Raw genomic sequence first — 12,961 nt, forward strand, 5'->3', positions numbered from 1 at the left:
GGAATGCATATATCATTTCTTTGAAGTAGGAGACCACATAAAGAACCATCATCGCATAGAGCGTGCATTACCAACCTAGCAACCTCTCCAACTCTCAATTTAGCTCCATGAAAGTAAAGCGGCCAATAAAGAATTGACATTTCTAGATATAAAACTGGTTGAATAAGTGGTAAATCATTCACGAAATCGACGTGTAGCATTATATTATACAACAATAACCTTTGCATGTAAAGATTTTGATAAATAATAAGTTAACAACCACTCTTTTGTACTCCAATATTCAAGTATTTATAGGTTTAAACAAATTCAACTTTTTAAGCAACTGAAAAGATACTAAAAAATTTGGCCGTAGATGGGGTTTGTTAGCTGAAGAAATTGGCTACATTCATGGATTTAGTTACATTTACTTCAACCTTCCTTTGTGTAGCTCTCATCGCCAATTTCATATACAGAAGGTTCTTATTGCATGATAAAACAAAAAGACTTCCACCAGGTCCACCAAGATTGCCCATATTTGGTAACCTTCTCCAATTAGGAAAACTCCCTCACAGGGACCTAGCCTCTCTATGTGACAGATATGGACCCTTAGTGTACCTTCACTTGGGTAGCATTGATGCCATCACCACCAATGACCCTGATATCATACGTGAAATTCTAGTTCGCCAAGATGATGTGTTTGCATCAAGACCTCGAACTCTTGCTGCATTTCATTTAGCATATGGGTGTGGGGATGTGGCACTAGCCCCATTGGGTCCAAATTGGAAGAGAATGAGGAGAATTTGCATGGAGCACTTGTTGACAACAAAGCGGCTCGAATCATTTGCTAAGCATCGTGCTGAGGAAGCACAACATTTAGTTTGTGATGTTTGGGCTCGAGCTCGAACTGGTAAGGCTGTGAACTTGAGGGAAGTGTTGGGTGCATTCTCGATGAACAATGTTACTAGGATGTTGCTAGGGAAGCAATATTTTGGAGTTGAATCAGCTGGCCCTCAAGAAGCTGGGGAGTTCATGCATATAACCCATGAGTTGTTTTGGCTATTGGGATTGATATATTTGGGTGATTACTTACCATTTTGGAGGTGGGTTGATCCTTATGGATGTGAAAAGAAAATGAGGGAAGTGGAGAAGCGAGTTGATAATTTCCATACGAAGATTATAGCAGAACATAGGAGGGCAAGAGAGAGAAAGAGAAAGGAAAAAGGCGAGGATGATGGAGAATTGGATTTTGTTGATGTCCTACTTTCCTTGCCTGGTGAAGATGGAAAACAACACATGGATGACAAAGAAATTAAAGCTCTAATTCAGGTGATCTATATATATTTCTTAAAATCCATTTTACTTTTCTTTTTCTTTTTCCACCCAATTTTCCAGCGTTCTTTACTTGGTATTTTGGATCTAACAGTATTGTAAACTTTGGTAGATGATTCTATACATAAAAAAGCTTTTCTTTGCTGTGAATTTGTTTTCTTATAAGTGAGGTAAAAAGTGACTTTGGTTTTAAATTATTTTTGTTTCATTTTTAAATAAAAAAGCTAGACAAAATACCAAATGCACACGTCTATGTTTTTTTTTTTTTTGCTGAATTTTGTTAACGATCTATGTAAGAACTTCCTTTGACGTGCACATGCATTATGACAAGAACAATTTCAAACTTTATCTTTATTCTAACAGAGTTACCATTAATCATTTTCTTACATCTACTTCAAAAAAAGGGTAATTTTCATCTACTTCAATTACCTTTTTAGAGAACTTCCTACGTTTATGGACAAGTAAAAAATTGTGACTAGCAGCTATAGTGCCACTCAACAAAAGCTTGATTAAAAATAGTGGAATGCCACGGAAATTTATTCTTAGTCCAAATTACAAAATTATTATTTCACCCCAAGATTGTTCACCCTCTGTTAATACACATGTAAAATATACATGCCAAGCATCCATATTTTAAAAGGAGTATGAAAGTTGTTGATGTTTCCCAATTAGCAATCTAGATTCCAACACAATTATTGGTAAGTGTGTCAAAAATATAAGGTTCTCATATTAAACACTAACCAAATGCTTGGCATTGTACATAGGACATGATAGCTGCGGCCACAGACACTTCAGCTGTGACCAGTGAATGGGCAATGACCGAGGTGATCAAGCACCCACGTGTCCTTAGAAAGATCCAAGAAGAGCTCGATTCCGTTGTGGGTCCCAATCGAATGGTCTCCGAATCAGATCTACCCCATCTAAACTACTTACGTTGCGTCGTTCGTGAAACATTTCGCATGCACCCAGCTGGGCCCTTTCTGATCCCACATGAATCAGTGTGTGCCACAACCATAAATGGCTATTACATCCCAGCCAAGACACGCGTCTTCATCAACACGCATGGGTTGGGTCGAAACACCAAGATTTGGGACAATGTGAATGATTTTCGACCCGAAAGGCATTGGCTAAGTGATGGGAGTCGAGTCGAGATTAGCCACGGTATCGATTTCAAAATACTCCCATTCAGTGCTGGGAAAAGAAAGTGCCCCGGCGCGCCGCTTGGGGTGACTTTGGTTTTGATGGCTTTGGCTCGATTATTCCACTGCTTTGATTGGATCCCGTCAGAAGGGTTGAAGCCCGAAGATATAGATACTAGTGAGGTGTATGGGATGACTATGCCCAGGGTCGAGCCCTTGATGGCCATTGCTAGAACACGTTTGGCCGACCATATGTATCTCTGAATAATTATGTTGGATGACCTTGTCTATTTATATGTCACACAGGGTGTATGAGAAAGTTAAACAAAATGTAGTTTTTTTTTTTTTCCTCTAAATATGAATTTAATAATTACTATGTTAGTTATTAATGTCTAATTATGCTAGTGTTTTCTTTTAAAAATTTTAATTTTAATAATGGCAAGGTTTTAATGGATAGTTTAAATATAAAATCGAATTCAAACTCAATTAAAAATTATATATAAATAAAATAATTATGTGTAAAATTGCGCACAACAACCCAATTGGCATTTAATGCGATAAGAGTTAACCCTCAACGGGAATCCTCAATACTCTAGAGTATAAACGGAACTAAGATTTGAACTTAGGGGGACCAGAGTATGAACAAAAAAAATTTCTAGGGACATGTTTTATTCTCAATACACTTTTCTCTACCACCAAAAGGAGATGCTCTCTGATCGTGTCCACATGGACGCTTACTACAACTCCGTCTTCCAAAACAAGCATCACTTCAAAGGAAAGGTAAGTTATCTTTGTCCACCACTCTCTATGTGTTTCTGTTTTTCTTTTATTTTGGTCTGTTTGGTTTCTGGGGGACTTTTGTTCTAGACCCAGAATAAAAGATTGAAGCTTTTTTACTTATTGATGTGTTGAGCTTGGTTTGAGCAAGTATTGGTATGGTGGGGTTGAGGTTATTTATTTATTTATTTATTTTATTTGGGAAACAAATTAGAAGAAGAAGGCTATTGTTTTTGTTCTTTTTTTTTTTCCCCTGTTTTCTGTTTTCTACTTTCTATGAAAGTTGAGGGTTAATGCTTTTCTTTTGCCAAATATAATGAATTTTTTTCCTTCCTTTTTAAGGAACTTAGGTGTAATTGATGCCTTTAGTAGTGTTTTAACCCATTCTAAATCAACATTGAATGTAATTCAAACTATACATAAAGCAAAAGCACAAACTAAATAATGTGTGTGTCTGTTTGGCAATCAAGACAAGGAATTTAGAAATCTGGGTTCTTATGATTAGTTCTAGTTATTCACTGTGAATTAGTCTTTGGGATAGAATGTCTGAATAGTGCTTTTATTTTTTACTTATTTATTGAAAGTGTTACTTGTTTTGATTGTTGTGCGTGTATTTGAGATATAGGTGCAGTTTGGATTCGCGTTTGCGGCGTCCCGTTTGCAAAAATGCGCGTTTCAGTTTTTTTTTTTTTTTTTTTTTTTTTTTTTTTTTTTTTTTTTTTTTGCTTTCAGCCGCAAAGGTTGACTTTTCAACCGTGAACAATGCACAGATGTACTGTTCACGGACCCACAAATATCACTTTTTAACAACTTTTTTATTAAAAGTGGGTCCCACGACACTATTTACACATTTAAAAATTATTTTGTTACAATGTTTTCAGTTTTCAGTTTTTAGTTTCAGCAAAATAAGTTCTATCCAAACAGACCCATAATTAGAATTAATTTGGTGAATTTTGTGGAAAAGACTGCTAGATGTGGGAACTGGGAGTGGCATTCTCGCAGTACAATACTTCATAACCAAATATGTATAAACAAAAGTATACTTTATTAAAATTAAACAATCATTCAAATGTCAATACATTAAAAAAAATGATAAACAACAATTAAATACATGTGTATCTATTGTTTATAATATATTGATTATTATAATAATAAATAATATATTATAAGGAATTTAAAAAAAGAAAGCAATGAAAAGAGAAATAAAATAAAAAATTAAAACAAAAAAAAAAAATACTTGGAAAGTGTTAAAAACTTATGGGTCAACTAGTCTTAGGGGCATAGATAGAGCACTGCACAAGCATGGAAGCTTCACAAATTGAGAGTCCCACTGTAATGAGTCACTGACAATGATAAATGGACAAAATTGAGTCACTCTTTCTTGTCTAAATTGAACACATGGTACACTACGCTACTACTAATGATATAATATCATTAGACAAATGCAAAAATCTTGAGTAAGATGAAAAATTTTGATAACAAAAAAAAAAAAAAGGAAAGAAAGAAAAGAGTTCATGATCATGTGCAACGAGCCTGTAACAACAACTGTACTGCACCGAGATCCCAAGACCCATATAGGCCCTTGGGCCCAGGCCCAACAGGAATAGCCCCATTGCCCTAAGCCCTTCCTGGATCTCCCTTAGCGTAGAAACTAATTTTGGGCCTTGAATTTTGATATGTGTTCAGCACAAGCTTTCCCGAACAAGCGTATTAACCGTGTCCGGCTAAATCATGATATGCTCGGTAAACTGCATTACCGAGCACTATCAACTAAGCTGGAACCAAGTTCCAAGGCCATAATTGTTGCACCCCACTCTCACCTAAAAATCCACTTAAATCAGATAATACTGGACCTTCAATTGCACTAACAGAGGCTGAAATCGTAATCTCACCACTAACCTAGGCTATAAATAGCAGAAGTTTGGGAGGAAGAAGGGGTTCAGAAAAATAGAGAGAAAACAGTCAAGTGAGAAGAAGAAACTGAGTGTTGTTTTGAGTCTCTCTGCCGAGAACGACCCAGAGTAGGAAATCTTCAAGCCCACTACAAATAAATTGTGAGCCCAAGTGAGTTAAGGCCCAACAGCCTCATTCCTGGTTCCCACAATTGGCGCCCACTGTAGGGCTCTCCTATAAAGCTGTGGTTCGACTGAGACTCAAACGAGGGGAATGTCCGAGGAGCGTTCAGGAGGGTGTACGCCGAGCAGTTCCATAGGATCTTCTCAGGGACCGACGTGGAGGGAGAGAAGGCAGAAACAACGGGAGGATAAGGAGTACCCCAGAGGAGAGGAAAGGTCCGGATTAGGAGAAGGGTCGGCCCAAACACATCGAACGGTTTCAGGCGTCTCGGCGCATCGGCAGTAAGATGACAGAGACCGAGAACTGGAGCGGTTGCGCAGATTGGTAATGGATTTAGAGCTGGAAGCAAGGGGTCGGCGCCAAGAAAGGAATCGCAACCCCCAGCAAAGGAGAAATCGGGGCGAGGAGGGTTCCAGCCGATCTGGTACGCAACGATTTCGAGTCCGATCACGCTCTCAAGAGTCACACCGGCACTCCCAAGAGACACGTCATCAGCGGGACCGTTCACGGTCACATAAATACAGTGACCGAGGGTCAGAATCACCGGAGGAACAGCAACACCACAATGCTGCCATGGACACCATGAGTCGAGCCTTACGGATGGCTGCCCGGTCACCGTTCTCCGATGAGATTGAACGGGCCTCAATACCGAGCAGATTCACGCGACCGCCATTCAATTCCTACGAGGGGAAGACGGACCCCGTGGAGCATGTCAGTCATTACATCCACATGATGTCTTTGCATGCACACAATGATGCATTGATGTGTAAGGTATTCCCTTCTAGTCTCGGCTCAATGGCCCTAAGATGGTTCAATGGGTTACGGAAAGGCTCCATACATAGTTTCGCCGAGCTGATTCAAGAGTTCGGCAGTAGATTCGTGACATGCAGCCGAGTGCAGTAGCCAGTTGACGCGCTACTTTCCATGAAGATGAGGGTCGGAGAAACCCTTCGGAGTTATGCCAGCCGATACTGGGAACTCTACAACGAGATTGGTGGAAGGAATGAAAAAATTGCGGCAAGTACCTTTAGGATGGGGCTCCCCGAAAACTCTGAATTACGGGAATCGTTGACGAAAAGACCCCCCGAGGATATGAGGTAACTAATGAGATGCATAGAGGAGTACAAACGCCTGTAGGACGACCGGTTGCAGAGCAGGGGGAAAGCTCCGGTAACTAAGAGATCTCGGCAAGGCGTTGTGTCGGCAAGACCCAAAAAAGACTTCAGAATGCAGGAACCAGAGGTGCAAATCGAAAGGGGTTAATGTGGCGTTTAAAGAACCCATGCACAAAATCTTGGAGCGGATCAAGAACGAGTCATTCTTCAGGTGGCCAAACAAAATGGGGGGCGACCCGTCTCGGAGGAACCAAAACCTATACTGCACCTATCACAGAGACAAAGGACACACCATCGAGTAGTGTCGGGTATTAAAAGATCATCTCGGGCAGTTAGTAAAGGCAGGGTACCTGAAAGAGTTTGTGGTAGACTCCACTGACCGAGAAACCGGCCAGGACGTCCAACAGAAAAGGAACCCCCTCCCGCCTCCACTGGGGGTAATCGAAGTCATCCATACTGCACCAAGAGGAACGACAGCAGCAAAAAGGGTATTAACAGTTGCTTACACGGGAGGAGATTCAGCCGGGAAGAAGAAGAAGGTTGAACGGCTGACCATCTCATTCGGAGAAGACGATTTGGAAGGAACGGTCCAACCTCATGACGATGCTTTGGTGGTGACGGCCAGGATAGGCGGGTTCCTGGTGAAGAGGGTAATGATCGACCAAGGGAGCGGGGCTGACGTCATGTACCCGGACCTTTTCGAAGGGCTCGGATTGAAGACCCAGGATTTGGCGAAGTATGACACGCCGCTGGTCTCATTTGACGGGAGAGTCGTAATTCCCGAGGGACAAATCTCTCTCCCGGTGGACATGGAGGGCAAGGGAGTTATAGCTACCTTCATAGTAGTTCGATCATTCTCACCGTATACCGCAATCCTGGGGAGGCCGTGGATTCACGCCATGAAGGCTGTTCCGTCTACCCTCCACGTGAAAGTTAAATTTCCCACTGAGTTTGGAGTTGCCGAGGTGAGGGGGAACCAACAAGTGGCGAGGCAGTGTCTTGTCGCCGTGGTCAGATGGAAAAATGAGCAGCTCGGACAAGCTGAGAAAGAAACTTCATAGCAATTATAGAAGCCCCGAGGGGAAATGGGGACGGACGTGGCCGAGGAGGTATTAAAGGTTAGAATTCTTCCAGATACTGACAGGTATTTCCAAATAGGTACAAGCATGAATGACCGGGAAAGGGTAGAGATGTTGTTCCTTTTGCAAAACGTAGATGTTTTTGCGTGGAACTCCTATGAAGTGCCCGGCGTAGATCTCGAGTTCATTGTCCACAAACTCAATGTGGACCCATCATTTCCCCCGAAGAAGCAGAAACCGAGAAGAGCATCAAAGGAACATGTCGACGCAGTAAACCTGGAGGTCCAGCGGCTGAAGGAGGCCGGAGTCATAAAAGAAATATTCTTCCCGAGATGGCTAGCAAACACTGTGGTAGTGAAGAAGAACGGTAAATGGAGAGTTTGTGTGGACTTCACAGACTTGAACAGGGTGTGTCCCAAGAACCTATTCCCAATGCCCAAGATTGATCAACTAGTAGATGCCACGTATGGGCACCCGAGGATGAGCTTCCTGGATGCCTTCGAGAAAAGACAGCATTTATATCCCCGAATGCAAACTATCACTACGAGGTCATGCCGTTTGGATTGAAGAACGCCGAAGCCACGTACCAGCAAATGATGACGAGAATGTTCCGAGAAAAAATTGGATGCATGGTTGAAGTATATATTGACGACATGGTGGTAAAAAGCAGAAAAGAGTCACAGCATACGGAAGACCTCCGGGGAGTATTTGAGATACTACGGCGGCATAAATTGCGCCTGAATGCCAAGAAGTGCACTTTCGGAGTGGGTGCTGGCAAGTTCCTGGGTTATCTGATCTCTACTCGGGGAATAGAGGCTAACCCCGACCAAATAGAGGCCGTGAACCGCCTCAAACCACCAAGCAATCCCAAGGAGGTGCAAGTGCTCACTGGAATGTTAGCCGCCCTAAACCAATTCATCTCTAAGTTTGCCGATCACTGCCGGTTGTTTTATCAACTTCTGAAGAAGTGGAAGGGGTTTCGTTGGGACGAGGGATGTGATGAGGCTTTTCGAGAACTGAAGGAATACTTGGCAAACGCGCCAAGGTTGACGGCCCCGGAGCCTGGGGAGGATTTGTTTATGTACCTTTCAGTCACTGACCATGCCGTAAGTGCTGTGTTACTAAGGGACCAAGGAGTACAAATGCCAGTGTATTACATAAGCAAAACCTTGGTAGATGCCGAGACGAGGTACCTGCCCTTGGAGAAGTTAGTTTTAGCCCTGGTGCACGCCACTAGGAAGTTGCCACATTACTTCCAGGCTCACACGGTGTTCGTCCTCACCGAGTATCCATTACAGTCACTATTAAAGAGATCAGACTTCACAGGCCGGATTGCCAAATGGGGGACTCAGTTGGGATCGTTTGACATAAGATACCGACCTAGAAGCTCGATGAAGGGACAGGTTCTCGCAGATTTCATCACAGAATTCACACCCAAGAACGACGGCAAGGTAATCTGTAGTGCAGAAATTCGCCCGTGGAGGGTATTTGTGGACGGCGCTTCAAATGCTATGAGTGCCGGGGCTGGTATTGTCATAATCACCCCTGAAGGCATACGATTGGAACACTCCTTTAGATTGGGATTCAAAGCCTCAAACAATGAAGCCGAGTATGAGGCCCTACTGGCCGGTTTGAGGGCCATATTGCATCTAGGCGCAAAAGATGTTGAGATTTACTTGGACTCTTGGCTGGTTGTTTATCAGATCACAGGAGACTTCGAGACTCGGGACTCTCGAATGAAAGCTTACCTAAGTGCGGCCAAGCAGATTATCGGTCAATTCGGAACAGTAAAGGTGTCCTAAGTAGCTCGATCACAAAACAAACACGCAGACTCACTTGCCATGTTAGCCTCATCGACTACCAAGGACACGCCACGGCTAGTCACAATAGAACTTATAAAGGAGCCAAGTATCAGTGTGAAGAGTATTCCCGACCAAGCCAGAGTAGAGGTTGCAAAGGTAGCAGTGGCCAGTCCGTGTTGGATGAATCCGATCATAGATTTCCTTGTCGAGGATAAAGTCCCGAAGGATGAAGACGAGGCCAATAAGATTCGTCGGGTGGCCCCCCGGTACTGGCTATCTTCGGACCACAAATTGTACCGAAGGTCCTTTGCAGGCCCTTACCTTTTATGCTTACATCCCGAAAAAGTCAGAGAGCTTCTGACCGAGCTACATGAGGGAGTGTGTGACGGCCATGTTGGGGGACGATCTTTGGCACACAGAGTGATGACCCAGGGGTTCTGGTGGCCACAGATGCAGAAGGATGCCGCTGAATATGTTCGGAGCTGTGAACAGTGTCAAAAGCACGCCCCTTTGATCCATCAGCTTGCAGGTCGTCTAAATCCCGTCAGTAGCCTGTGGCCGTTCGCACAATGGGGGCTAGACATCCTCGGACCATTCCCCCGAGTAATAGGGAACCGCCGTTTTGTATTGGTGGTTGTAGATTACTTCAAAAAATGGGCGAAAGCCGAGGCCTTGGCCAATATCCGAGATACTGACGTGAAAAGGTTTGTATGGAAAAACATAGTCACAAGGTTTGGGGTGCCAAATTCGCTAGTAACAGACAATGGGCTACAGTTCGATAGCAAAGCTTTTCGGACCTTTTGTAGGGAACTCGGCATCAAGAACAAGTATTCAACCCCGGCCTACCCTCAAAGCAACGGCCAAGCTGAGGCAGTGAACAAGACTATTTTGAACGGGCTCAAGAGAAGGTTGGACGGGGCGAAAGGAAGATGGGCAGAAGAGCTACCCAGTGTATTATGGGCTTACCGCACGACCCCTAGAAGATCCACGGGGGAGACCCCGTTCTCTTTGACGTACGGAGCAGAAGCTGTGATACCAACCGAGGTGAGCTTATGCAACGCACAGGTCGCAGGGTTTGACCCCGTCCAGAACGCCGACCTAATGATGGAGCATTTGGACTGGCTAGAAGAATGCAGGGAGGCCGCGACCATACGACTCACCGAGTATCAGCAGAAACTAGCCCAAAGATACAACCGAAATGTAAAGGGGGAGGGAATTCAGTACCGGAGAACTGGTGCTAAGAAAAGTCGTGGGAAACATGCGAGACATAACTGCAGGGAAGTTTTCTTAAACCTGGGAGGGACCGTACAGAGTTACAGCCATCGCTGGTGCAGGGGCCTACTACTTGGAAGACCTCGACGAGAGGCCGTTTCCCCGGCCGTGGAACGCCAACAACTTAAAGAAATTCTACGCATGACCATCCGTGTAAGCCAGAACTTGTATTTTGCTAAAATCAAGATTATGATGAAGTTATTTGTGTATGCTGTTTTTGGTTCCGTAACTGCACACCAAGAGAATTGCAAATAAAATCTCTAAGGACAGAAACCTGGTCCTCGGCTCGATCAGAATCGCCGATCAGGTAGAAACCTTATAACTAATATTTCTAAGGACAGAAACCTAGTCCTCGGCTCGATCAAAATCGCCGATCAGGTGGAAACCTTACAACTAATATCTCTAAGGACAGAAACCTGGTCCTCGGCTCGATCAAAATCGCCGATCAGGTGGAAACCTTATAACTAATATCTCTAAGGACAGAAACCTGGTCCTCGGCTCGATTAAAATCGCCGATTAGGTGGAAACCTTATAACTAATATCTCTAAGGACAGAAACCTGGTCCTCGGCTCGATCAAAATCGCCAATCAGGTGGAAACCTTATAACTAAAATCTCTAAGGACAGAAACCTGATCCTCGGCTCGATTAAAATTGCCGATCAGGTGGAAACTTTATAACTAATCTCTCTAAGGACAGGGACCTGGCCCTCGGCTTGACTAAAATCGCTGGGCAGGTTGAAACTTTATCACTAAAAGCACCAAGGGCAGAAACCTGATTCTCGGTTAATCTAAATTCGCCGAGCAGGTGAAAGCCTTATCACCATCAAGGAATAAAAAGATAAAAAAACAAGAACATCACCCTCGATGGAATCACAATCACCGAACATACGGGAACCCTAACCCTTTACAAACGCTAAATCCATTGGCACTCTCGGATTCTCCAAAGCATCGCGCAATAGGTTTTGGGGGTATCATTCCATTAAATGGCCAAAACACTGGCATGATCCAAGCAAAACATACAGATAGATAGAAATTCATTCAACAGATTAAAACAAAAGTCCGAAAAGGAATGCAGTTTACCAATCAAACAAATAAAGGTAATTGTTCGTTCACCACATCCCGGTGATATAGGCAAATAAACCAATAATTTGAAAATGCGATAAAAATAAGGAAAAGCTTAAAAGGACTGCAAAAAGAAAATCAGCTGGAGGGTCGGGCCGGGTTCGTCGCTTCTGACTGGTCGGTCAGAGGGAAACGCGAGTCTTCACCGAGAAGCTCATGCACAGTCGGGATGCTGGTGGCTTCCATGTCCTCTGGCTCGGCATGAGCGTCAATTTGTTCAACCAGCTCCCTCATGCTTGTCGTTTCATTTTCATCAATAGCAGCCGGGGTATCCTAGACGGCAGCAACAGGGCTCGGAAAGGGAATTTGGCCGGGGTCTCTCAGGTGTGAATCCTCGGGAACACCCAGTGCTTGGAGAGCGGCAAACCACCCGGCCTTAAAACCCAGGTTCCGAGCCTGAGCCACTACCGGCTCTGCAGACTTCTCGGCATCAGCGAAGCCTTTGTTATACCACTTTTGCTCCGCGGCCGCCAGGACTGCCCTAAGGTCGGCTAACTCCTCGGCGTTGGCAGTATTGAGGCTGATGGCTTCAACTAGCTTGACCTCCGTCTCATTCTGCTTGGCCAAGAGCTCCGCACACCTCTTTTCGGCCAATGTCCTGTTCTTCTCCACTGCAATAGCCTTCTTCTCGGCGGACTCAGCTACCTTGAGCTTTTCCTTCGCCGTTTTGGCCGCTGACTCCTACGCTCCCTTTTCGCGCTCGACTTCCTCGGCGAGATCCCGTGTCCGGCTAGCTACTATGTGAGCCAGTTGGGCAGCCTAGCAAGCACAAAAGTTAATAAAGAAGCAGAAGTGAATTTATGGGAAGAAACGAATAAACTAAGTAATTACTGCAATGGCGTGCCACTCTAACCGGCGCCCCACAGACTCCTCAGATCCCTCCTCGAAGGCGTGCATGTCCTCGGGAAGAAGAAGACCTTCGGCCAAAGTTTGGGCAATACAGCCACCCTCGCCTTTCTCCCACATCCGAACACAGGCGGTTGAAGGCAGCGACTTGCCGTCCAATAAGAACTTGGGCTTCCACATTGGAGCCACTTGGGAGGAGGACGCAACCTCCGTACCAGCCTGGGTTGGCGGCTCACGGATAACGATTCCCATTGTTGGCTGGGGAGGAGTCTGGACGGCGGCATCCCCCGGGCCCGTGGAAGGTTGGTCGATTACCTTCTGTTTCTTACGGGCCCATCCAGCCTGAGAAGAGGGTGGAGGCTGAGGCCCTTGGCCCCGGCCCTGAGAAGGTGGGGGCTGGTTGGGTTGCTGTGCATCGGGCACGAA

The 12,961-nt window shown here is 44.6% G+C and overlaps 2 protein-coding genes across 2 annotated transcripts; both read left to right on the forward strand.

Moving 5' to 3' along the window:
• The first annotated feature begins 318 nt into the window (after nt 1–318).
• On the forward strand, nt 319–2,748 carry LOC115983998 (cytochrome P450 703A2). The gene is made up of 2 exons (XM_031106874.1): nt 319–1,305; nt 2,073–2,748. The coding sequence occupies exons 1-2, from the start codon at nt 388–390 to the stop codon at nt 2,709–2,711; spliced, it is 1,557 nt and encodes a 518-aa protein (XP_030962734.1). The 5' UTR covers nt 319–387; the 3' UTR covers nt 2,712–2,748.
• A 3,152-nt stretch (nt 2,749–5,900) lies between these two features.
• On the forward strand, nt 5,901–7,476 carry LOC115985519. The gene is made up of 2 exons (XM_031108458.1): nt 5,901–6,011; nt 6,748–7,476. Exons 1-2 carry the CDS (start codon nt 5,901–5,903, stop codon nt 7,474–7,476), a joined length of 840 nt encoding a protein of 279 aa, XP_030964318.1.
• Nucleotides 7,477–12,961: the final 5,485 nt, after the last annotated feature.

The sequence above is a fragment of the Quercus lobata genome, chromosome 4 (genome assembly GCF_001633185.2).
Source record: "Quercus lobata isolate SW786 chromosome 4, ValleyOak3.0 Primary Assembly, whole genome shotgun sequence".
Lineage (NCBI taxonomy): Eukaryota > Viridiplantae > Streptophyta > Magnoliopsida > Fagales > Fagaceae > Quercus > Quercus lobata.